The sequence below is a fragment of the Bos indicus genome, chromosome 22, assembly GCF_029378745.1.
Source record: "Bos indicus isolate NIAB-ARS_2022 breed Sahiwal x Tharparkar chromosome 22, NIAB-ARS_B.indTharparkar_mat_pri_1.0, whole genome shotgun sequence".
Taxonomy (NCBI): domain Eukaryota; kingdom Metazoa; phylum Chordata; class Mammalia; order Artiodactyla; family Bovidae; genus Bos; species Bos indicus.
This window is the reverse complement of record NC_091781.1, coordinates 132561-158575: the sequence shown is the minus strand read 5'-3', so window position 1 is coordinate 158575 and position 26015 is coordinate 132561. Positions and strand designations below refer to the sequence as shown.

The window sequence follows — 26015 nt, the reverse complement described above, 5'->3', positions numbered from 1 at the left end:
TTGTTATATCTGAATCCAGAGTCTGTGTTTTTTCCATTACTATGTTGAATTCTGAACTAAGATATCCAGTGTTGATATTTTCCCCTCTGACAATTTCTGGATATAATTACAATGGCAATGCTTTGGCAATGCTGAGTAGACCAGGTTCTATAATATCTTCAAGAATTTTCTGACCATCAGTCCTTTCTCCTTTAAAACTTCCCTTCCTCAAGGACCAGATCCTAGGGTATGGTCCGATGTGAAAACCTACCCTCTGCATAACGCATCCTTGAAGACTTGGATGATTTTTAAGTTTAAGTTACAGCTAATTGAAAACTTACCCTCTGCATAACCCATCCTTGAAGACTTGGATGATTTTTAAGTTTAAGTTACAGCTAATTTATTAATATTAGTGTACAATATTATATTAGGTGCTAAACTAAAAAACTAAACTAAGTCACTTCAGTCGTGTCCAACTCTGTGCGACCCCAGAGACGGCAGCCCACCAGGCTCCCCCGTCCCTGGGATTCTCCAGGCAAGAACTCTGGAGTGGGTTGCCATTTCCTTCTCCAATGCTTGAAAGTGAAAAGTGAAAGTGAAGTCGCTCAGTCATGTCTGACTCTTAGCGACCCCATGGACGGCAGCCCATCAGGCTCCTCCATCCATGGGATTTTCCAGGCAAGTGTACAACAATATTAATAATTCAATATTTTTTATAGATTTTGCTTCATTTAAAGTTATTATAAAATTAAAAACTTTTTATATTCCCTGTATTGAACAATATTTCTTTTACCCTGCTTATTTTTACATTGCAGTCTGTGTCCCTGAACCCTGTCAACTAAAAAATATTAGTTACAACCTGTAAATAGTTGTTTTATTTGGTGGGAATGTTTAGGACCCTGAGCCTGGGAGACAGCAGCGCAGTAGCTCTGAGCACAGTGCTCCAAGGAGGCGGGCGTGGGTGCCCGGTGTGCAGTCAAGTTTGCAACAAAGGGAGAGGTAGGGGCAGGCAATCTAAACATCGAAGATTATTGTCAAGTAAAGAAACCCAGCTATCAAGTTTAGGAATTTAGTATTCTTCTATGTAATGGGAAGATGCAAGAGTGTGGGATTATTTAAGTCATTCCTTTCATATGCTTCTCAGCTTGGGGCCACCATGTTGCGTATTTACAGAGATAATTTCTCTTTCCTGAGTTCCCTTAGGGCCTTCTGGGTCACACTGGAGGCTGTAACTGTGACTTTGGTCAATCACTGGTGACTGTGACATCCTTAAGTACGTTATGTAGGGAGTGGTGCCGACTGCCAGCATGGCTCAGTAATTCACATTTGGAAGGCTGGAATCACGCAGAAAGCTGTGACATCGCTTGCCCACCAATATGGCAGGAAATATTTCATTTCACAGTTTCGTACCCCTATCTTGCCCCTCCCAAGAACTGTATAAAGTTTTAACCAAAAGATATTTCTTCTTTATCTGTGGATAAGTCAGTACCCCCCACCTTTTTTTTTTTAAAGGATATTATTTGAAGACAGAGCTTAGCAGCCTAATCTGTCAGAGGTGGTAAAACGCTGTTTCCCTAGAGACCCTGGCCAGGCGGTAGGGTTAGCACCAACCCTCCGAAACACTCGTCATTCCACCTGTGAGAACTCTCAAGACAGCGAATCCTCGCGTTCAGCATCCTTCAGTTTCCGCATAGATGACGCAAACCACGACTGTGGCACGGCGGAGTGGTGCGAGACATGCACAGGGCTGCGAGGGGAGGCGCTGAGTCCAACTCCCCGCACCTCCCGGCCCCACACAGCCCGTCTCCAGAGCCCGGAGCCAGGGCCTCCACCGCCCACAGCAGGTCGGTGCCGACGGTGCGCGCCCCTGCGCCGGCCCGCGGGTGGTCTCGCCCTGGTGGAAGCCTCGCGCGGTTTGTCTTTACGCGGCCCGCTCCGCTCCGCCCCGCCCCGCCCCGCCCCCACGTCCAAGATGGTGGCGCTCCACTGCGGTGGCGGGCTCAGGCCTCTGGTGAGTGGGCAGTGCGGGCCGGACGGCCGGGTGGAAGTGAGGGCCCCTGTCTGGGTCTCACCCCTCACTGTCCCTACAGATGCTGTCCTGGAGCCGGGATCTGCCATGCATCTGGCGCGCCCTGCATACCTCCGCGGTCTGCTTCAAGGTGAGCGCAGCATGGGGACTCGCGGCCTCGGGGTCTGGGACCTGGGGGTGGGGACATGACCTAGGGCTCGTCCTTGGTCAGTGGTCGCGGAAAGTCACGGCTTCTCTTTTCAGAACCGGGCGGCCCGAGTCCGAGTGGGCAAGGGGAACAAACCAGTGACCTACGAGGAAGCGCATGCGCCTCACTACATCGCCCACCGCAAGGGCTGGCTGTCACTGCACACAGGTGAGGGGACGGTGCGGGACAGAGACGTGCTGTGTCGTGACTGTCACATAAAACACGAATTGAACACGTGTCAGATATTTTAGTTAACTCAGTAATAAATGGGTGGATCAGAAATCAGTTAAAGTAAAGGAGAATTAATATAGATGAGAGGTATGTGATACGGAATGTCCAAATGTATTTGAAGGGATGCAAAATTGTTTTTTTTCCATGGGGGGTGGGCAAGGATTTTGTTTAACTTCCACAGAAATTACTTGCATGCCTAAAGATAATTGTTTTGCATTGCTGTTGGTTATTTGGGGCTTCCTGCATGGTTCAGCCTGGAGAAGGCAATAGCACCCCACTCCAGTACTCTTGCCTGGAAAGTCCCATGGACGGAGGAGCCTGCTGGGCTGCAGTCCATGGGGTCGCGAAGAGTCGGACAGGACTGAGTGACTTCACTTTCACTTTTCACTTTTATGCATTGGAGAAGGAAATGGCAACCCACTCCAGAGTTCTTGCCTGGAGAATCCCAGGGACGGGGGAGCCTGGTGGGCTGCCGTCTATGGGGTCGCACAGAGTCGGACACGACTCAGGTGACTTAGCAGCAGCAGCAGCAGCAGCATAGTTCAGCAGTGATGAATCTGTCTGCAGTACAGGAAACCTGGAGACACTGGTTTGATCCCTGGGATGGGGTGGCAACCCACTCCATTAATCATGCCCGGAAAATCGCATGGACAGAGGAGCCTGGTGGGTAACACAGTTAAAGGGGTTGCAAAAAAAGTCAGACATGACTAAATGACTAAAACAATAAAACTTGATTATAATTTAGAGATATAAAATAGCCCAGAGGCAGTGAAAAAAGTGAAACCTTGTAGAATTTGAACAACCCAGGAAACTGTTCTAAATATTGCAGTTTTCCACCAGAGCACAAATCTACATACAGTTGATACCATTATTTGCAGATTCCATGTTTGTGAATTTGCCTGCTTGAGGTGCTTTTTGATTTCAGACCTGCGTAACACTAGGCGGTAGCTTGCAGCAAGTCACAGTAAGCGGTAGCTAATAACAGGCCCTTAGTTTCCCAGACAGGGAGTCCTAACCACTGTACCACAGAAGCCAGCAATTAGGGCCACGTGCCCTAGTCTTGTCTGCCTAGTCAAGAACAAATTCAGGTAAGGAGGCAGAAGATAAAGTAGAAAGTTTATTGAAAGGAAAAATACATGTAGAAAGGTGCATAGACAAGCTCAGAGAGAGCCAACCCTTTGGGAAGTTTAAATCCTTTGTAAAGGGGCAGTTTTCCAAGTCTGTGTCTTCCCTCAGGCCAGTCACCTTGCTTTGTTCCCTTTGGTTAATTTGTCTCAGGACCCTCCTCTAGGGTGCCCACGCACACCCTAGCCAAGATGGATCTTTAAGTGAAGGCTTCTGGGAGGAGCAAGAGTCACTGTGGCCTGGAATTACCCTCTGACTTTTGACCCCAAGGAGCCCTTCCGTGCATGTGTAGTGTTCCCCTTATCAGACAGGGTTTTTTCCTTTCTTTGTCCTTGCCATGATTATTCCCTTGAGGTGTTAGCAAGAGACAAAGACTGGCTATATGCCCTGTTTTTGTTGCCTGTAAATTCCTCAACTGAAGCGCACCTGTCTCTCATCTCAGGAAATGCAAGCAGAAGAGTGGCTAATTATAAATGTCCAACCTGAATTCCGTCTATCTCCTACCTCATTTTGACATTCATCCTCAGATGTGGGCGGAGCAACAACTCTGCGTATGCCTTCCCAGCTGAGGTTGAATAAGGCTCTCTGCCTTCTTGTTTCAGCTTTCATGCTGTAAACAAGTACTCTTTTTGAGATCTGTTAGAAGGCAGTGGCAACCCACTCCAGTACTCTTGCCTGGAAAATCCCATGGAAGGAGGAGCCTGGTAGGCTACAGTCCATGGGAGGCGAAGAGTCTGACACAACTAAGCGATTTCACTTTCAGTTTTTACTTTCTTGCACTGGAGAAGGAAATGGCAACCCATTCCAGTGTTCTTGCCTGGAGAATCCCATGGATGGAGGAGCCTGGTGGGCTGCCATCTATGGGGTCACATAGAGTCGGGCACGACTAAGCAACTTAGCCAGAGTGCAATGTTTTCAAGTTTTGTGCTTTTTGTTGTTGATTCCCCTGACATGCTCTTGTTACCAGCAAAATCTTGCTTTTCTCTGTCCATTGATGCTGAAAAAAAAATACAGGCAGAGTTTCGAGGGAATAGAAAGATGGTTTTAATCTTCAGCCAGCTGAGGGGAGAACACAGCAGGCTAGTGTCTGAAGAGCTGCGCCCCACTCCTAGGGGAAACGAGAGTTTATATAGCCTGGGTCTTGTGGTCTTAGGGTAAATGATAATGCTTAAAGTAATGAAGATCTTGAATTTTTCTTGAATTCTTTCAAAACAGTCATAGTTGGCATCAGGTAACCTGGTAATTGGGTTTTGCAATCTGGTAGCCCAGTAATTGGGTCCATTTATCTCTGGTTTATTGTACTGTGGCCTTCTTTCTGAAATGCAAAAACCTACAAGGGTGGTCTGCAAAGGGAGTGCAATGAAGGTAAGTAAGCACAGGTCCAGGATGTAATTAGCATTAGAGTTAAAGCGTAGTTGTGCAGGATGTAACTCATGCAGAATTAGGGGGCAGTAGGCACAGGATGTAGTTTACGTAAAGTCAGGTTAGTTTTGGGAAAAGCAACCCTAGTTGCAGACAAAGATTGGGAATAGGTAAAGTAAAACTAGGTAAACTAAAGTAAAACTAGTAAAACTAAAATTAGCTCTTTCAAGCCTGTTTATGTTTCTTCTCCAGCCTGTTCAGTATTCTCTTTATTTTCTTTATTTTCAGGAAAGGGAAAGGAAAATAAAGAGAAAGTCATTCCTCTTTTTTCCTTTTCACTGCAACAAATTCCCCAGTGTTAATTTATTTACTCCGTATCAGTGGAGGAAGGGAAATAGGCATCATTCTTGTCTGGCTGAGGATAAAACCTCAGTTTTGCTCCACTTGACAGTTACCAGCTGTCCAACCAAGGGGCTCATTTATGTCCTATTTCAAATCCCCTTTGAGAGTTGTGAACCCCAAGAAATCTTTATTGGGAGGATGAGGGACGATGGTCTGTCTTCTGTAGCTTGTTCAGACTGACAAGGGACTCGTTGACCCTACCTGGTTGGGGTTGCGGAGTTCTCGCTCTGTTTCATTATGTTTTATTAAGGGGCCCTCTGGTGAGTTCTCTTGTTATTCCTCTAGGATCTGTTCTTCAGTTCAGTTCAGTCGCTCAGTCGTGTCCAACTCTTTGCGACCCCGTGAATCGCAGCACGCCAGGCCTCCCTGTCCATCACCAACTCCCGGAGTTCACTCAAACTCACGTCCATCGAGTCAGTGATGCCATCCAGCCATCTCATCCTCTGTTGTCCCCTTCTCCTCTTGCCTCCAATCCCTCAGAGTCTTTTCCAGTGAGTCAACTGTTCACATGAGGTGGCCAAAGTACTGGAGTTTCAGCTTTAGCATCATTCCTTCCAAAGAAATCCCAGGGCTGATCTCCTTCAGAATGGACTGGTTGGATCTCCTTGCAGTCCAAGGGACTCTCAAGAGTCTTCTCCAACACCACAGTTCAAAAGCATCAATTCTTCAGCACTTAGCCTTCTTCACAGTCCAACTCTCACATCCATACATGACCACTGGAAAAACCATAGCCTTGACTAGATAGACCTTTGTTGGCAAAGTAATGTCTCTGCTTTTCAATATGCTATCTAGGTTGGTCATAAGTTTCCTTCCAAGGAGGAAGCGTCTTTAAATTTCTTTAAATTTAAGCGTCTTTAAATTTCATGGCTGCAGTCACCATCTGCAGTGATTTTGGAGCCCCAAAAAATAAAGTCTGACACTGTTTCCACTGTTTCCCCATCTATTTCCCATCAAGTGATGGGACTGGATGCCATGATCTTCATTTTCTGAATGTTGAGCTTTAAGCCAACTTTTTCACTCTCCACTTTCACTTTCATCAAGAGGCTTTTTGGTTCCTCTTCACTTTCTGCCATAAGGGTGGTGTCATCTGCATATCTGAGGTTATTGATATTTCTCCCGGCAATCTTGATTCCAGCTTGTGTTTCTTCCAGTCCAGCGTTTCTCATGATGTACTATGCATATAAATTAAATAAGCAGGGTGACAATATACAGCCTTGACGTACTCCTTTTCCTATTTGGAACCAGTCTGTTTTTCCATGTCCAGTTCTAACTGTTGCTTCCTGACCTGTATACAGATTTCCCAAGAGGCAGGTCAGGTGGTCTGGTATTCCCATCTCTTTCAGAATTTTCCACAGTTTATTGTGATCCACACAGTCAAAGTCTTTGGCATAGTCAATAAAGCAGAAATAGATGTTTTTCTGGAACTCTCTTGCTTTTTCCATGATCCAGCAGATGTTGGCAATTTGATCTCTGGTTCCTCTGCCTTTTCTAAAACCAGCTTGAACATCTGGAAGTTCAGGATTCACGTATTGTTGAAGCCTGGCTTGGAGAATTTTGAGCATTACTTTACTAGCGTGTGAGATGAGTGCAATTGTGTGGTCGTTTGAGCATTCTTTGGCATTGCCTTTCTTTGGGATTGGAATGAAAACTGACCTTTTCCAGTCCTGTGGCCACTGCTGAGTTTTGCAAATTTGCTGACATATTGAGTGCATCACTTTCACAGCATCATCCTCCAGGATTTGGAATAGCTCAACTGGAATTCCGTCACCTCCACTAGCTTTGTTCGTAGTGATCCTTTCTAAGGCCAACTTGATTTCACATTCCAGGATATCTGGCTCTATGTAAGTGATCAAACCATTGTGATTATCTGGGTCATGAAGATCTTTTTTGTACAGTTCTTCTGTGTATTCTTGTCACCTCTTCTTAATATCTTCTGCTTCTGTTAGGTCCATACCATTTCTGTCCTTTATCGAGCCCATCTTTGCATGAAATGTTCCCTTGGTATCTATAGTTTTCTTGAAGAGATCTCTAGTCTTTCCCATTCTGTTGTTTTCCTCTATTTCTTTGCATTGATCGCTGAGGAAGGCTTTCTTATCTCTCCTTGCTATTCTTTGGAACTCTGCATTCAAATGGATATATCTTTCCTTTTCTCCTTTGCTTTTTGCTTCTCTTTTCACAGCTATTTGTAAGGCCTCCCCAGACAGCCTTTTTTCTTTTTTGCATTTCTTTTCCAGGGAGATGGTCTTGATCCCTGTCTCCTGTACAATGTCATGAACCTCATTCCATAGTTCATCAGGCACTCGTTCTTAGGAGTGCTGTAATCTCTGTATCATCATTACCTTGAGGTGAATCTGTTATAATCTGGAGGAGGCAAAATTTAACAAGTAGTTTTTTGTTTTTCTTAAAAAAAAACAGAGGCCAAAGATCAGTGAAAGAATTACTGTAACTAGGAGTCAAACTAGGAGTCAAAGCAGGAATAAGAACCAAGCTACATTTGATAACAGTTTTGAGTGTGGTCCAGATAATGATCACTGCTTGGGTTATCCTGTCCAAAGGAATGGAGCCATTTACAGTCAGAACTGGAATCAAGATTGCCGGGAGAAATATCAATAATCTCAGATATGCAAATGACACCGCTCTTATGGCAGAAAGTGAAGAACTAAAGAGCCTCTTGATGAAAGTGAAAGAGGACAGTGAAAAGGTTGGCTTAAAGCTCAACATTCAGAAAACTAAGATCATGGCATCTGTTCCCATCACTTCATGGCAAATAGATGGGGAAACAGTGTCTGACTTTATTTTTCTGGGCTCCAAAATCACTGCAGATGGTGATTGTAGCCATGAAATTAAAAGATGCTTATTCCTGAGTGCCGAAGAATTGATGCTTTTGAACTGTGGTGTTGGAGAAGACTCTTGAGAGCCTCTTGGACTGCAAGGAGATCCAACCAGTCCATTCTGAAGATCAGCCCTGGGATTTCTTTGGAAGGAATGATGCTAAAGCTGAAACTCCAGTACTTTGGCCACCTCATGTGAAGAGTTGACTCATTGGAAAACACTCTGATGCTGGGAGGGATTGGGGGCAGGAGGAGAAGGGGATGACAGAGGATGAGATGGCTGGATGGCATCACTGACTCGATGGACGTGAGTCTGAGTGAACTCTGGGAGTTGGTGATGGACAGGGAGGCCTGGCGTGCTGCGATTCATGGGGTTGCAAAGAGTCGGACACGACTGAGTGACTGATCTGATCTGATTCCTTGGAAGGAAAGTTATGACCAACCTAGACGGCATATTAAAAAGCAGAGACATTACTTTGTCAACAAAGGTCCCTCTCTCTCTAGTCAAGGCTATGGTTTTTCCAGTGGTCATGTATGGATGTGAGAGTTGGACTATAGAGAAAGCTGAGCACCAAAGAATTGATGCTTTTGAACTGTGGTGTTGGAGAAGACTCTTGAGAGTCCCTTGGTATGCAAGGATATCCAACCAGCCCATAATAAAGGAGATCTGTCCTGGGTGTTCATTGGAAGGACTGATGCTGAAGCTGAAACTCCAGTACTTTGGCCACTTGATGTGAAGAGCTGACTCATTTGAAAAGACCCTGATGCTGGGAAAGATTGAGGGCAGGAGGAGAAGGGGACGACAGAGGATGAGATGGTTAGATGGCATCATTGACTCAATAGACATGGGTTTGGGTGGACTCCGGGTGTTGGTGATGGACAGGGAGGCCTGGCGTGCTGCAATTCATGGAGTCGCAAAATGTCGGACACGACTGAGCGACTGAACTGAACTGAGAATGATAGTAAACAGGATAGAAATTATTTTTTTTTTTTTAGGTAAAGACACCTGAATCCTAATCTAGACTTTACACTTCAAGGAGACTTGAAGCCAGGGTAGCCAGTTGTCTGGTTTTATCCAAGTAGGTTTTAACCTTTAATATGGCTATTGGTCACTCCACATGTGTTTTCTATTTTTGTTAACATGTGATCTGAGGCAGTTTCATTGTCTAAACATAACAATAATTACAAGAAGAGACCTTTAAAAGGTAACATTGTGTGACCCACTGCTAGCAGACATTGTTTTTAGAATGGCTAATGGCATCCTGGATGGCATCACCGACTCGATGGATGTGAGTTTCGGTGAACTCCGGGAGTTGGTGATGGACAGGGAGGCCTGGCGTGCTGCAATTCATGGGGTTGCCAAGAGTCGGACATGACTGAGCAACTGAACTTAACTAAACTGAATGGTATCCCAAGTTGGATACAACTCAGAAAACTCAAGTTTTTAACAATACAAGGACTTGTCTGAAATCATACCCATTGTGCCATCTAGTTATTTCCTTGAATGTCTGAACCACAGCTACTCTATTTTGACTTTTAATTGTAGTTTTCTCCTTAATAGCCATAGCAAATGTCACTGTCAATGGCGTTAGTGTTTCTCTAGGTATGAGAGGATGAGCTAGGTATGAGCAAGAGTCTGGGCTCATAAAATCTCCTCTTGAAAGTATTTTAAGTATTTGAAGGTCTGTTCTGCCAGTTGTTCCAGAGCACAGAGTGCTTCATTCCTGATCTCCACCCAGAACTCCTTTCAAGAGATGTTGAAAGTCAGCAGCTGCAGTGGCCATGATTTAATCTTTGTAGAGGTAGATGGCAAGTGCCAATATCTAGTTGGTAGATTCCCTTCAGGGTCATAAATTTGACCATGGTTTGGGGGCATTCATGGCCATTTTGTCCCAGTGTGCTGTTTGGTTGGTACAAAAGTAATTGAGGTTCAAAAGTAATTGTGGTTGATGCAAGAGTAAGAGTAATTACAGTTGGTGCAAAACTCAACTGCAATTACTTTTGAACCTCAATTACTTTTGCCCCAACCGCAATTACTTTGCACAATCCAAATAGGAATGCTTATTCCCAGGTCTGGTGAAGATTTCATTGACAGGCCACTCAATGTGCTGTTACTGGGTTAGGCCATAAAACAATATGCAGAATTCTCTGAATTACCTGTCTTTACTAGTCAGTCTCTTGTGGTCCAGGAAGATATCCCCTCTTGTTGCTTCTTCTCATATCTGGAGTTACACTGTTAGAATCACTGCTCTCATATGGAACTACATATCATCATTTTATCAAAGGCTCAATCACACATTTGGTAATGTAAGAAACAATTTTCTGAAGCAGGCAGTATAGAAAATAACTAATAGTATTAGTAGGGTTAAGTTAGAATTTAAGTCAAGAACTTCCATTAGGTGTAACCCAGTATATCCCCAGGTTATCTTAGTCTGTTCTGTTACAGCCCCTATCTTTAAGGGAAATTATATATTGTCACTGTTTAGAAGACACCCAGCTTAATTTCCTAATGTTACTAGACTGATTATCCTTAGTATAGTCTACTTGTTTCTAACATAGAGGACCATTAAAACTTAAATTACCGTAGCCTGGTGTTAACTGCATAAATCTCATACTTATGAGAGGCTTTTATTCCTTGGCTGAAATTTTGCTTGTTGCTGTGACTGAACTTGAGTGATAAGGAAATTTTATGTTTATGGCCAAATTCAGAGCAGGTATTATTAATTGATCAGGTGACGGGATATCTATTAATATCAATAGTGGCCTGAACATGACTATAATTTTTCTTTAAAATAAATTCCCTAACAGTCAGCCAGTTAGAGCCTTGGAGTGGAGAAATCCACCAAAGTAACCCAGAAGCACTAGACACAGTTAATTGGCCACAAACCCAACAATTGGATTGATGTTTAAAATTAGCATAGGATCATGTCTATGATAGAAAAACATTTGATTCATATGCAGAGGTCCAAGAAGTCAAGAAAATATTTTAAAGAATCATATGAGTCAGGTCCAGGATCTTGAGCAAGCTGTCTACTTCTGATGTCTTCTCATCCTGGTATGAATGTAGTTTCTCCTCTGAGCATTGTTTTAAGGTAATTTTGAGATCAGCAGTCTTCACTATAAGCCAATCCAATGCAGAGACCCTTTGTGAGTGAAAATTAATCCAAGAGATAATTCCTCTTAGTTTCACTGTGCATGAGCTAATTAAGAGTACCTGATCCTTCCATCTAGGTTGGTGATTGTCCTTTGAATTAGATCTTTTCCAGTATGCATAATACCCTGGTTTCAGGTCACAGGGCATCTGATCTCCCTTCAAAGATAAGATTACTGAGATAAGCTTCAGAAACAAACTTAAAAGTACGCCTTAATTAAACTTTTTTAGCATTATAACATAATAGCAAGAAACTGGGAAATGAGTCTTGGTAACCCTTAGTTAACAAAACTCTTAAGTGAAACATAGTTGTTTCCACTGTGAGGACATTAAACCCATCAAATTAAAAAGTTTTTGATTTGTCAGGGGGCTGGGAAAAGCCAGGTGGCCTTCTTGGGTTTTCCGTAGTCCTGAGTCTGATTTACAGCTATTGTTTACCCATTTTAATCCCCTGATGCAGTAGTAGATTGTTGCCATGTTAAGATAACAAATTTTGTAGAAGCAGAATGAGCTTTATCTACACGTGCCATAACCTTTGTAGATCATTGTGAGATAATACTTGTTTACCTTACCAAAATAACAGAAGATTTTAACAACAAATATAAGTCACTTAAAAGCAAATAAATTTACACAGACTAATTAAAAGCAGCCTTCCAAGAAAATTTTGTTCTCTTAAGAGAAAGAACCAAATTTCAGTCTAGTTTCAATGAACTTGGCCTGATGATTTATATAATTACAGTTGATCTTAGAGGGTTTTTGCTTGCTGAAACTTTTTAAGGAGTCTCAGACTGAACTTTTAAAAGACTTATCAGGGCTAAGAAAATCACTCCAAGGGCTTGTCACAGATTTTACTTATCAGACCCACTGACTTCCTTCCTTTTTAAGGTCCCCCAAATCTTGAGATTTTTGTACCTGTTAGTGAGGTAGGCTTCCTGACTTACCTAATAAGCTGCTGGGAATCTAAGAGTTCCTAATCTCTAGAAAGCAGACAAAGGGGAAAAGATAAATGTTTCCATTCTGCTTACAAAGAAAATTTACCAAATTACTTTACGTCATAATCAGTTTGAGAAGGTTTTCCTTACACCGGAAAACACAAATTCAAATCTGTTATTTTTCAAATAGAAATCATAAAATTAAAACCATATCTTCCGTCCATTTAATCCTTCTGTTAGCATTTTATGAAGCCATCAGGTACTTATTAGGATTCTTTGATTTCTTAGCCAGTTCAGTATTATGGTGTGAAAATCAGAAACTTGTATTTATCTAAAAATCCTTCTATAAATCTTGAAGCTGAAGCATTTTTCAAAGGCATCAGAGTGAACCCATAGGTATATATAATGACAGAAGACTTAAATCATGTTTAAAATCTGATTACAATGCAATTGACAGAGTAACTAGGTTACTGGTGTGACATAAAACACTTTCAGATAACTAGGGTTATGGTTGATGACATTTTACCAGGTCCGCCTGCCATTCTGGAGATGCAGGAGACGCAGGTTTGATCCCTGAGTCAGGAAGGTCCCCTGGAGGAGGGCATTAGCAACCCACTCCCGTATTCTTGACTAGAGAATCCCATGGACAGAGTGTTACTGAACATAGTCAAGTCTGTGTGCTTGATGCACAGTAAGGCCAAACAATACTAAAATATTGGAGTTTGGGACAGAGAAAAGTTTTTTTTTCAGGGCCATGTAAGGAGACAGGTGGTTCATGCCTTAAGAATCCCAGTTTTCAGCAAAGTCCTTGTAAAAGCAAAAAGGTGATGGAGGGACGTGGTTAGTTGTTGCAAACTTCCTGATATTAGATCCTTTGTTCTTGAAGTCAGGTCATGTTCAGGTAATGATTTTCCTGTAAATCTCTACCAAAACGAATGTTATTGTCTTGACAAGAAAGGACAAGGTCTCAAGGCACAGCTTTTACACTCCAGAGTCCTGGTCCTGGGTAAGAGGAGGCAGAGCTCAGTTGACAGTTCCTTCAGGGCCAGATCTCCAGGCTTTGCCCAACCCAGCTAGTCCTCAGGCCTCTAAAGAGGGGAGACCAGGTCCCACAGACTGTGTCCCAGGCAAACTGCCACTGTTACTGAGCCCAAGCTCATTCTGCTCGCGGCATAACAGGCCAATAAATTTGGAAATGAGTTGTTGGAGCAAGAAATAATGACTTTAATTGGAAGGTCAGCAAACAGAGAAGATGGCAGACTAGCCCCTCAAAAACCCTTAGAATTCAGAGTCTATACAGTAGAGGGAGGGGCTTTCAGTAGCACTGACCAATGGCAGAGCAGGACTGTTAATGGTCACTTCTCTATGGTTGCTCACTTGCTTTGGGGGAGGGGCCCACCGGGGTGGGGCAATGGCTGAGAGAACCATTATAGCTGGTGTCTGTCTTAGTGGAGCATGCAGGCCAGCGCCAGGGAGGGAAAGGCCCCTTATGCCTTGGGTCCCATCTGGGACCCCACACCAGCATGGCTGTTAGGTCGCAGAGACCAGGATGGGGGAGAGGTTCACCGCTGCCTCAAGGCCTGGGCCAAAACTAGTGAGTGGCCTTGGTGAGGGCTCTGAAAAGCCCTACAGTACACAGACCCAAGCCTGTTCTTTGGGCCCCTCATCTGCCCCACTGGCCCAAGGCTGGGTGAGCTGGAGGGCCTTGGGAAGAAGGCCGGGATCTGCCTCTTACCTCACTCTCCACCTCATGACCAATACTCAGCTATTGTCTGAATCCTCTCACTAACTGTTGTTCATTGACAGTTGGTTGCCAGTGGGTGAGGCACACTGAGGCACTAACCAATAGCTGAGTAGGACCCGTTGCCTGATAACAGGGTACAGAGTATGATGCACAGCAGTGGCTGTATGCTAAAGGCTGAGCTCACTGTGCTGTTACAAGAGGATCCTGGCAGGCTGTAACAACAGGATGAGCATAGCCCTTAGCAGGCAGCCGTTGCTGTCCCTTGTTACTCTGCACCCTGTTACTAAGCAACAGGTTTTGCTCAGCCACTGCTTGCGGCCTCAGTGGGCCCTGCTCACAAGCAACCAACTGTCAGTGAGCGACCGTTAGTGGTCCTGCTTAGCTATCGGTCAGTGCCACAGTTGGCCCTATCCACTGGTAACTGTCAATGAAGGACTACTGGGGAAGTGATTCAGTCAAGGGTTAGTGGTGTGGTCATGAGGTAGACACTGAGGTAAGAGGCAGATTCAGGCCGCCTCCTGGAGGCCCTTACAGCTTACCCAGCCTTGGGCCAGCAGGTGAGCTGGAGGGCCCAGGGAATAGACTGGGGATGTCCTGCAGGGCTTCATAGCCCTTACTGAGGCCCTCCACTAGCCTTGGCCCAGGCCTTGAGGCAGCAGTGAACCTCTTTCCTCATCCCTGTCTCTGCAACCTGATAGCAGTTGCTTTCTGCCTGGCCACAGTCTGGGGGACCTGGTCTCCTCATTTGGATGGGCTGAGGAGACTGACGATCAGTTGGTTGGGTGCCTGGCTCCCTCAGGGATGACAGCTGGGCAGACTGTGGAAGGAGCTGCCTTCTCTTAGCCAAACTGGGACCTTAGAGGGTGAAAGTTGTTGTGCCTTGGGACTTTGCCCTTTCTTGTCAGGACAGAGAATAACATTCAGCTGGTAGAGATTTACAGGAACATTGTTACTTAACCATGACCTGACTTTGAGAACAAAGGATCTGAAATGGAGAAGTCTGCAACAAGTAACCATGCCCATCCCTCACCCTTTCTTTTAAAGGGCTTGCTGAAATCTTTTTAGTAACTTTGGGGTTCTTAGGGAATGAGCCACCATCTCTTTGTATGAATCTATAATAAACCTTTCTCTGTTCTAAACTGTAATGTTTTAGTATTGATGGACCTCACCGTGCATCTGGCACACAGACTTGCAATTTCGGTAACAATTTAGGGCTACAGTCCACGTGTTCACAAAAAGTCAGACATGACTGAGCATGCACACATGTACCATACAGTATAATCTTTGTTGTTGTTCAGTCACTAAGTCATGTCTGACTCTTGGCAATACCATGGACTGCAGCATGCCAGGCTCTTCTGTCCTCTGCTATCCCCCGGAGTTGCCCAGATTCATGTCTATCGAGTCAGTGATGCTGTATAACTGTCTCATTCTCTGCTGCCCTCTTCTCCTGCCCTCAATCTTTCCCAGCATCAGGGTCTTTTCCAGTGAGTCGGCTCTTTGTATTAGGGGCCAAAGTATTGGAGCTTCAGCATCAGCCCTTCCAATGAATATCCAGGGTTGATTTCCTTTAGGGTTGACTGGTTTGATCTCTTGGCAGTCCAAGGGCTTCTCAAGAGTCTTCTCAGCACCACAATTTGAAAACATCAATTCTTCGGCTCTCAGCCTTCTTTGTGGTCCAACTCTCACATCCATACATGACTATTGGAAAAACCATAGCTTTGACTATACAGACCTTTGTGGACAAGGTGATGTCTCTGCTTTTTAATACTCTGTCAAGGTTTGTGATAGCTTTCCTTCCAAGGAGCAAGCATTTTTTAATTTTAGGGCTGCAGTCACTGTCAGAAGTGATTTTAGAGCTGAAGAGAAAAAAAATCTCACTGCTTCCATTTTCTCCCTTTTTATTTGTCATGAGTAATGGGACTGGATGCCATGAGCATAGTTTTTTTAATGTTGAGTGTAATTGGAGGATAATTGCTTTACCATATTGTATTGGTTTCTGCCGTACATCAACATGAATCAGCCATAGGTGTGCTTATGTCCTCTCCCTCTTGGGCCTCCCTCCCATCTCTCACCCCATCCCACCCCGTAGGTTTTCAGAGAACACCGAGTTTGAAGTTTCCTCAGTCATAATGCAAATTCCCACTGGCTGTATTACATATGGTAATGTATATGTTTCCGTGCTACTCTCAGTTCGTCTCATCATGTCCTTCCCCGACTGTGTCCACAGGTTTGTTTACTATGTCTGTCTCCATTGCTGCCCTGCATATAGGTTCATCAGTACCAGCTTTCTAGATTTTATATATATGCGTTGCAGGAGTGCTCAGTCACTCAGTTGTGTCTGACTCTTTGTGTCCTCATGGACTGGACCCTGCTAGGCTCCTCTGTCCATGGAATTTTCCAGACAAGAATATTGGAGTGGGTCCCCATTTCCTACTCCAGGGAGCTTCCTGACCCAGGGATTTAACCCACGTCTCTTGCATCTCCTGCATTTGCATGTGGATTCTTTTACCATTGCATCAATATGTGTTAATATAGGATATTTATTTTTCTTTTTATTAACTCTGTATAATAGGCTCTAGGTTTATTAGAGCCTTATTAGAACTGACTCAGATGCGTTCTTTTTTTTATGGCCGAATAATATTCCACTGTATATATGTCCTACAAGTTCTTTATCCATTCATATGTCCATAAACATCTAGGTTGCTTCCATGTCCTAGCTATTGTAAATAGTGCTGCAGTGAGCATTGGGGTATATGTGTCTTTTTCAGTTATGGTTTCTTCAGGGTATATGTTCAGTAGTGGGATTGCTGGGTCGCATGAAAGTTTCATTCTTTATATTCTAAGGAATCTCCATACTGTGCTCCATAGTGGATATATCAGTTTACATTCCTACCAACAGTGCAAGAGGGTTCCCTTTACTCCACACCCTCTCTAACATTTATTGTTTGTAGATTTTTTTGGTGATGGTCTTTCTGACCGGTGTGAGGTGATACCTTATTGTAGTTTTTTTTTTTTTTTTTTTTAACTTTAAACTTTTTATTTTGTATTGGGGTATAGCCAGCTAACAATGTAGTAGTTTAAGGTGAACAGTGAAGGGACTCAGCCATACATTTACATGTATCCATTTTCTCCCACACCCCCCTCCCATCCACGCCCTCACCACTCTAACATTGAGTAGAGTTGCATTCAGTTCAGTTCAGTTCAGTTCAGTCGCTCAGTCATGTCCAACTCTTTGCGACCCCATGAATCGCAGTACGCCAGGCCTCCCTGTCCATCACCAACTCCCGGAGTTCGCTCAGACTCACATCCATCGAGTCAGTGATGCCATCCAGCCATCTCATCCTCTGTCGTCCCCTTCTCCTCCTGCCCCCAATCCCTCCCAGCATCAGAGTCTTTTCCAATGAGTCAACTCTTAGCATGAGGTGGCCAAAGTACTGGAGTTTCAGCTTTAGCATCATTCCTTCCAAAGAAATCCCAGGGCTGATCTCCTTCAGAATGGACTGGTTGGATCTCCTTGCAGTCCAAGGGACTCTCAAGAGTCTTCTCCAACACCACAGTTCAAAAGCATCAATTCTTCAGCGCTCAGCTTTCTTCACAGTCCAACTCTCACATCCATACATGACCATTGGAAAAACCATAGCCTTGACTAGATGGACCTTTGTTGGCAAAGTAATGTCTCTGCTTTTCAATATGCTATCTAGGTTGGTCATAAGTTTCCTTCCAAGGAGGAAGCGTCTTTTAATTTCATGGCTGCAGTCACCATCTGCAGTGATTTTGGAGCCCCCAAAAATAAAGTCTGACACTGTTTCCACTGTTTCCCCATCTATTTCCCATGAAGTGATGGGACCAGATGCCATGATCTTTGTTTTCTGAATGTTGAGCTTTAAGCCAACTTTTTCACTCTCCTCTTTCACCTTCATCAAGAGGCTTTTTAGTTCCTCTTCACTTTCTGCCATAAGGGTGGTGTCATCTGCATATCTGAGGTTACTGATATTTCTCCCAGCAATCTTGATTCCAGCTTGTGTTTCTTCCAGTCCAGCGTTTCTCATGATGTACTCTGTATATAAATTAAATAAGTAGGGTGACAATATACAGCCTTGACGTACTCCTTTTCCTATTTGGAACCAGTCTGTTGTTCCATGTCCAGTTCTAACTGTTGCTTCCTGACCTGCATACAGATTTCTCAAGAGGCAGGTCAGGTGGTCTGGTATTCCCATCTCTTTCAGAATTTTCCACAGTTTACTGTGATCCACACAGTCAAAGGCTTTGGCATAGTCAATAAAGCAGAAATAGATGTTTTTCTGCAACTCTCTTGCTTTTTCCATGATCCAGCAGATGTTGGCAATTTGATCTCTGGTTCCTCTGCCTTTTCTAAAACCAGCTTGAACATCTGGAAGTTCAGGATTCACGTATTGCTGAAGCCTGGCTTGGAGAATTTTGAGCATTACTTTACTAGCGTGTGAGATGAGTGCAATTGTGCGGTAGTTTGAGCATTCTTTGGCATTGCCTTTCTTTGAGATTGGAATGAAAACTGACCTTTTCCAGTCCTGTGGCCACTGCTGAGTTTTGCAAATTTGCTGGCATATTGAGTGCAGCACTTGGACAGCATCATCTTTCAGGATTTGAAATAGCTCAACTGGAATTCCATCATTACTATGTATAATAGTTCCTTCTTCATTTTCCATTTTGAGTATATTAGTGTATACGTGACCTCCCCAAACAACCTAACTATCCCTTCATGCCAACAACCATAAGTTCATTTTCTGAGTCTGAGTCTCTGTTTTGTACGTAAGTTCATTTATATTCTTTTTAGATTCCACATATAAGGGATGTCATATGATGTTTCTTCTTCTCTTATTTGTCAGTTTGACACTGTCTAGGTTGCCCATGTTGCAAATGGCATTATTTCATTCCTTTTAATGGCTGAATAATATTCCATTATATATATGTAGCATCTTATTTATCCATTCCTCTGCCTATGGACATCTAGGTTGCTTCCATGTCTTGGCTATTGTAAATAGTGCTGCAATGAACATTGAGGTGCATGTATCTTTTCGGATCATGTTTTTCTCCAGATATGTGCCCAGGAGTGGGATTGTAGTGTCATATGGTAGCTTAGTTTTTTAAGGAACCTCTGTACTGTTCTCTATAGTGGCTGTACCAATTTACATTCCCACCAACAGTGTAGAAGGCGCCCCTCCTCTGCGCACCCTCGCCAGCATTTACTGTCTGCATTTTTTGGTGATAACACTCTGACCCCTGTGAGGTGGTATCTCGTTGTAGCTTTGATTGCATCTCTCTAATGATTAGCTATGTTTAGCAGCTGTCCATACGCTGTCTGTATGTCCTCTGGAGAGATGTCTGTTCAGTTCTCCTGCCCGAGCAGGCTGTTTCTTTTGATGCTGTTGAGGATTATAAACTGTTTGTAAATTTTGGAGACTAAAACCCTGTCAGTCACATCATTTGCAAATATTTTAATATTTTCTCCCAATCTGTGGGTTGTCTTTTTGTTTATTCCTTCACTGTGTAAAAGCTTTGAGTTTTAAGTAGGTTTTTTTTTTTTTTTTTAATTTACGTTATTCTGGGAGATGGATCAAAAAAGATGCTGCTATAATTTATGTCAGAGAGCATTCTGCTGATGTTTTCCTCTAGGAATTTTATAGTGTACAGTCTCACATTTGGGTTTTTAATCCATTTTGAGCTTATTTTTGTGTGTAAAGTTAAAGAATGATCTATTTATCTATTTTTCTACCAGTACCATACTGTCTTGATGACTGTAGTTCATAGTATAGTCTGAAGTCAGGAAGGTTGATTCCTCCAGCTCCGTTTTTCTTTCTCAACATTACTTTGGTTGTTCGAAGTATGTTGTGTTTCCATACAAATTGTGAAATTTTTTTGTTCTAGTTCTGTGAAAAATACCATCAGTGGTTTAATAGACACTGTGTTGAATTTGTAGATTACCTTGGGTAGTTTAGTCATTTTCACAATACTGATTCTTCCAGTCCAAGAACATAGTATATCTCTCCATCTCTGTGTCATCTTTCATCAGTGTCTTACACTTTTCTGCATACAGCTCTTTGTCTCTTTAGGTAGGTTTATTCCTAGGTATTTTATTCTTTTGGTTGCAATGGTGAATGAGATTGTTTGCTTAATTTCTCTTTCTGATTTTTTATTGTTAGTGTATAGGAATGCAAGGACTTTCTATGTATTAATTTTATATCCTACAACTTTATGATATTCATTGATTAGGTCTAGCAATTTTCTAGTGGTATCTTTAGCGTTTTCTATGTATAGTATCATGTCATATGCAAACAGTGAGAATTTTCCTTCTTTTCTGATCTAGATTCCTTTTATTTCTTTTTCTTCTCTGATTACCATGGCTAGGACTTCCAAAACTATGTTGACAAATAGTGGCAGGAATGGGCAGGTTACTCCATTTCTTCTAGGGGATTCCTGCCCACAGTAGTAGATACAATGGTCATCTGAGTTAAATTCACCCATTCCAGTCCATTTTAGTTTTCTGATTCCTAGAATGGCGACGTTCACTCTTGCCATCTCCTGTTTGACCACTTCCAATTTGCCTTGATTCATGAACCTAACATTCCAGGTTCCTATGCAATATTGCTCTTTCCGGCATCAGACCTTGCTTCTATCACCAGTCACATCCACAACTGGGTATTGTTTTTGCTTTGGCTCCATCCCTTCATTCTTTCTGAAGTTATTTCTCCACTGATCTCCAGTAGCATATTGGGCACCTACTGACCTGGGGAGTACCTCTTTCAGTATCCTATCATTTTGCCTTTTCATAGTGTTCATGGGGTTCTCAAGGCAAGAATACTGAAGTGGTTTGCCATTCCCTTCTCCAGTGGACCATATTCTGTCAGACCTCTCCACCATGACCTGCCTATCTTGGTTGGCCCCACAGGGCATGGCTTAGTTTCATTGAGTTAGACAAGGCTGTGATCTGTGTGATCAGATTGGCTAGTTTTCTGTGATTATGGTTTCGTTGTGTCTGTCTTCTGATGCCCTCTCGCAATACCTACTGTCTTACTTGGGTTTCTCTTACCTTGGATGTGGGGTATCTCTTCATGGCTGCTCCAGTAAAGCGTAGCTGCTGCTCCTTCCTTACCTTGGACGAGGGCTATCTCCTCACCGCCTCCCCTCCTGACCTTGAACATGGAGTAGCTCCTCTAGGTGCAGCCACTGCCCCTTTGATGTGGGGTTGCTCCTCGGCCACCACCCCTGATCTCAGGCGAGGGGTAGCTCCTCCCGGCCGCCACCCCTTGTTATCTATACGTCGACAATAACTTAGAATTTTTCCTAGGGGACTCTGTGATGGAACCTTAGAGGAAGTGCTTCCTGTTCCAACTTGAACAGTTAGTACTGGATGTTTGCATGCTCATAACAATATAAACAAACCAAACTGCAGCAGCAGAAAGTCACTAAAAAGAAAGAGAATGGCAAAGACATGCCCAGAAATCAAAAGCAAGGGGGCAGAAAAATGCCCCAAAAGGATGGCATGAAGATGTCCAAAAATCAAAAAGCCAAATGGCAAGAATGCCTCAAATGTGACTTCCAAGTCCTGCTAAACCTGTGACATTTGTCCAAAGTGGCACCTTGTGAAAGCAGTTTCTCTTCATAGAATTTTCCAAACTGGGACTGAAGCTATTCCCCAAATAGGAAACATCAACTGTCTCTAGAGGGCTTACCAAACATAGCAGTTTGGGACATACCAAACTCCCTCTTTTTTATCCTCCACGAATTAATGTCTTCTCGGAGTAGAAATCTGTGCCAGAGAGGGCAGTGGAAGAGAAGGTGTCCTCAAGGCAGAAATAAAGCTTCTGCAGCTGTAGGGCATCTTTTCCCCTGTTCTCCACCATAGCCTCAGATTTCTGCAGCCAAGTTGGCCAGTTGGGTGTGTTTGGGGTACAGCCCTACAACAGGGAGTCCCAGGCCATCTGGCCTCAGAGAAATCCCCCAGTGAGCTATTCTTCCTGAAAGAGCCTTGTGTGGAGAGAGATCCCTAAACTTCCAATCAAGCCAACGGGCCCTGTGGGGTCACCTGCCCACAAGCAGATTCTGCGTGAGCTCCCATTTATTGCTGCCAAAATCTTCCCTTCTCTGCCCACCCATGCCAAATAAAAATTATGGAGACAGAGTTTAGAGGAAGAAGTTAGCTGAGGGGAGAACACAGCATGCTAGTGCCTCAGGAACTGTGAGTCAAGAGACTTCATTTTTTTTTTTTTTCCTTTAGACTTTATATAGCCTGGGTCTCCTGGTCTTAGGGTAAATGATAAGGCTCAAAGTAATGAAGGTCTTGCATTCTTGCATTGTTTTAAAACAGTAATAGCAGGCATCAGGTAACCCAGTAATTGGGTTCATTTGTCTCTGCTTTGTTCAATGTGGCCTTCTTTCTGAAATGAAAAAGCTACAAGGAGTGGTCTACAAAGGGAGTGTGATAAGGGTATGCACCAGGTACTGGATGTAATTAGTAAAGAGTTAAAGGGTAATGGAGAAGGAAATGGCAACCCACTCCAGTGTTCTTGCCTGGAGAATCCCATGGACGGAGAAGCCTGGTAGGCTGCAGCCCATGGGGTCACACAGAGTCGGATACGACTGAAATGACACAGCAACAGTAACAACAACAACAGTGGAGAAGGCAATGGCAAACCACTCCAGTACTCTCGCCTGGAAAATCCCATGGACAGAGGAGCCTGGTAGGCTGCAGTCCATGGGGTTGTTAAGAGTTGGACACGACTGAGCGACTGCACTTCACTTTCACTTAAAGGGTAATAGGCTTCCCTAGTGGCTCAGATGGTAAAGCGTCTGCCCACAATGCAGGAGACCTGGGTCCGATCCCTGGGTCGGGAAGATCCGCTGGAGAAGGAAATGGCAACCCACTCCACTACTCTTGCCTAGAAAATTCCATGGATGGAGGAGCCTGGTAGGCTCTGGTCCATGGGGTCACAAAGAGTTGGACACGACTGAGCAACTTCACTTAGGAAAGGGTAATAGGTTCTGGATGTAACTCATGCAGTTTGGGGGCGATAGGTGCAGGATGTAATTTACATAGTGTCAGATTAGTTTGGGGAAAAGTAAACCTAGATACAGACTACAGATTGGGAATAAAGTAAAATTAGGAGTGATTATCTCTTTCAGGCCTGTTTATATTTGCCCTCCAGCTTGTTTACTGTTTTCATTATTTCCTTTGTTCTCAGGAAAGAGAAAGAAAAAAGAGAAACTCATTGCTTTTTTTTTCTTTTCACTGCAACACCATCTAGTGTTTCTAAGCACAAGAAGACTGTGTTGTACTTTACAGGGCACGATTGTTAGAAAAGCTTTCTTCAAGCATGTGTTACAGAGCTGTTGGGAGAGAGTTCAGTGTTAATCAGCCATTTGTAGGTGTCTTTAACAGAGAAAATAAAACAATATCAATCTGTTGATAAAAGTATTGTAACCAGAGACTTGCAGAATTTCCACCAGGAGCAGTGGTTTAGTTTAGTATTTACTAATTTGTTATTCATTTTGATTATATAGAACATAACTCTTAACTTTACAAAGCATAACTACTGTGAATTAATGAGAATCAACAATATTTTGTTCATTATAAGGGTTCTCAACTTGAACGTTTGAGATACATCTGTCTAGAGAACCTACTTAAAGTATGGATTTCTATCCCAAACCCTTTTCAAGTTCTTGTTCTGAGGTCTAGCGGGTGGGTGTGGAGACTCATAACAAATATTGTAAGAGGTGCAAAGGTTTATGGTCTACAGTGAGAATTTACTTGTTGAGGCCATGGCTCTAGTTAATGAGAGAGCTCACACCTCAGAAGTAGCTGATGGCCTCATCTCTCTGGCCCATGGAATGACCAGTGCTTTTGTATGGCAGTGAGGAGAGAGTGGGAAAGGGGTACTCTGTGTCTACATAAAGGAATCTCAGTTTTGTGCCCTTCTTTTTTGTGAGACAAGATAATGATAATAAATGCTTCACAGGATTTCAGGATTACTGAAATAATGTTCTTGAAGCTTCAAAGTATTATTCTTTTTCCACTGTAGAAGAAAAGAGAAGAGGCTAAGGTGGGGAATTGAATGCCCAGTGCTTTTGGATGTTACCTCTGGAGTTTTGGCCAACTCACCACGGTACGCTTCTCTTTTCAGGTAACCTGGATGGGGAGGACCACGCTGCTGAGCGAACAGTGGAAGATGTTTTCCTTCGCAAATTTATGCTGGGCACCTTCCCAGGCTGCCTGGCTGACCAGCTTATTCTGAAGCGCCGGGCTAACCAGGTGGAGATCTGTGCCCTGGTTCTGAGGCAGCTACCTGCGCACAAGTTCTACTTCCTTGTGGGCTACAGTGAGACCCTGCTGTCCCACTTTTACAAGTGTCCTGTTCGTCTGCACCTCCAAACTGTTCCCTCAAAGGTTGTGTATAAGTATATCTAGGACATACATCAAGCTTTTTACATCAAGTTGTAGCCTGCGAAGGACAGAAACTTGTGAAAACGGACTGAAGTAGAAATAGGGGAAATACATCCCTTCAGATTTCTGAGACTTTGTCTTCAGAGTTGCTATTGAATAAATAGACTCTCCATGTTGTCTTGCTTCTTCGTCTGTCTAGAGAACTAGAATAGGGTCTTTGAGGATGCTCCAGGGTTCCGAAGAAGGCTGCCAGTTACCTGAGGTTTAGGTAATAGCTATGGTTCAGTGCATATCCTGTGCCAATCACTGTGTCAGGAACTTTACCTGAAGTTCTTTGTTTTCTCTTAAAATGGAAAGATCCATTTTCGGAGATTATAAAGCAGTTATTTTTTTAAAAACCTTTTTCAATTTAAGTCTGAATTTTGTAATAAGGAGTTCACAATCTGAGCCACAGTCAGCTCTTGGTTGTGTTTTTGCTGACTGTATAGAGCTTCTCCATCAGCTGCAAAGAATATAATCAACCTGATTTTGGAATTGACCATTTGGTGATGTCCATGTGTAGTCATCTCTTGTGTTGTTGGGAAATTGTGTATGTTATGACCAGTGCATTCTCCTGGCAAAACTTTGTTAGCCTTTGCTCTGCTTCATTTTGTACTCCAAGGCTAAACTTGCCTGTTTAGCCAGGTATCTCTTGACTTCCTACTTTTGCATTCCACTTCCCTATGACATAAGGACATCCCTTTTTTGGTTAGTTGTTTGGTTAGTTCTACTTCAGTCCAGTGTATAAAAAAGTGGAGACATTGCTGCTGACAAAGATTCGTATATACCTAGCTATGGTTTTTTCAGTAGCCATGGATGTGATGGTTGGATGTGAGAGCTGGACCATAAAGAAGGTTGAACACTAGTGCCTTTGAATTATGGTGCTGGAGAAGACTTTTGAGAGTTCCTTGGACTGCAAGAAGATCAAAGCAATCAATCCTAAAGGAAATCAACCCTGAATATTCATTAGGAGGACTGATGCTGAAGCTTCAGTTTGGCCACCTGATGGGAATAGCCAACTCATTGGAAGAGACCCTGATGGCTGGGAAAGATTGAGGGCAAGAGGAGAAGTGGGCAATAGAGGATGAGATGGTTGGATGGCATCACTGACTCATTGAACAAGTTCTGAGAGATGGGCAAGGACAGGGAAGCCTAGCATGCTGCAGTCCACAGGGTCACAAAGAGTTGGACATGACTGAGCAACTGAACAACCACAACTTCCTTATCCATTCAATGTCGATGGACACCTAGGTTGCTTCCATGTCCTGGCCATTGTAAATAGTGCTGCAGTGAACTTTGGGGTACATGTGTCTTTGCCAATTCTGGTTTTCTCAGGGTATATGCCCAGTAGTGGGATTGCTGGGTTGTATGATCGTTCTATACCTAGTTTTTTAAGGACTCTCCATACTGTTCTCCATAGTGGTTGTACCAATTTACGTTCCCACCAACATTGTAAGAGGGTTCCCTTTTCTCCACACCCTCTCTAGCATTTATTTGTAGATTTTTTTATTATGGCCATTTTGACTGGTGTGAGCTGATACCTCATTTTGGTTTTGATTTGCATTTCTTTAATAATGAACGATATT

At 43.4% G+C, this 26015-nt stretch overlaps 1 protein-coding gene across 2 annotated transcripts; it reads left to right on the top strand.

Annotated features, from left to right (window-relative positions):
• Nucleotides 1-1524: 1524 nt before the first annotated feature.
• MRPS24 (mitochondrial ribosomal protein S24) lies at nt 1525-24566 on the top strand. Of its 2 annotated transcripts, XM_070777274.1 has the most exons (4): nt 1525-1990; nt 2070-2138; nt 2252-2363; nt 24131-24566. In XM_070777274.1, the coding sequence occupies exons 1-4, from the start codon at nt 1952-1954 to the stop codon at nt 24412-24414; spliced, it is 504 nt and encodes a 167-aa protein (XP_070633375.1). In that variant the 5' UTR covers nt 1525-1951; the 3' UTR covers nt 24415-24566. The 2 variants fall into 2 exon arrangements, with proteins under 2 accessions (XP_070633375.1, XP_070633374.1); XM_070777273.1 differs by lacking the exons at nt 1525-1990; nt 2070-2138; nt 2252-2363 and adding an exon at nt 13540-13823.
• Nucleotides 24567-26015: the final 1449 nt, after the last annotated feature.

What these genes read in the sequence shown, in the direction of transcription:
- MRPS24 (XM_070777274.1), top strand. Translation starts at nt 1,952, where the DNA reads ATGGTGGCGCTCCACTGCGGTGGCGGGCTCAGGCCTCTG. An exon ending in GTGGCGGGCTCAGGCCTCTG is followed by an intron (nt 1,991 to 2,069) that starts GTGAGTGGGCAG and finishes CTGTCCCTACAG; the next exon opens with ATGCTGTCCTGGAGCCGGGA. An exon ending in CTGGCTGTCACTGCACACAG is followed by an intron (nt 2,364 to 24,130) that starts GTGAGGGGACGG and finishes TTCTCTTTTCAG; the next exon opens with GTAACCTGGATGGGGAGGAC.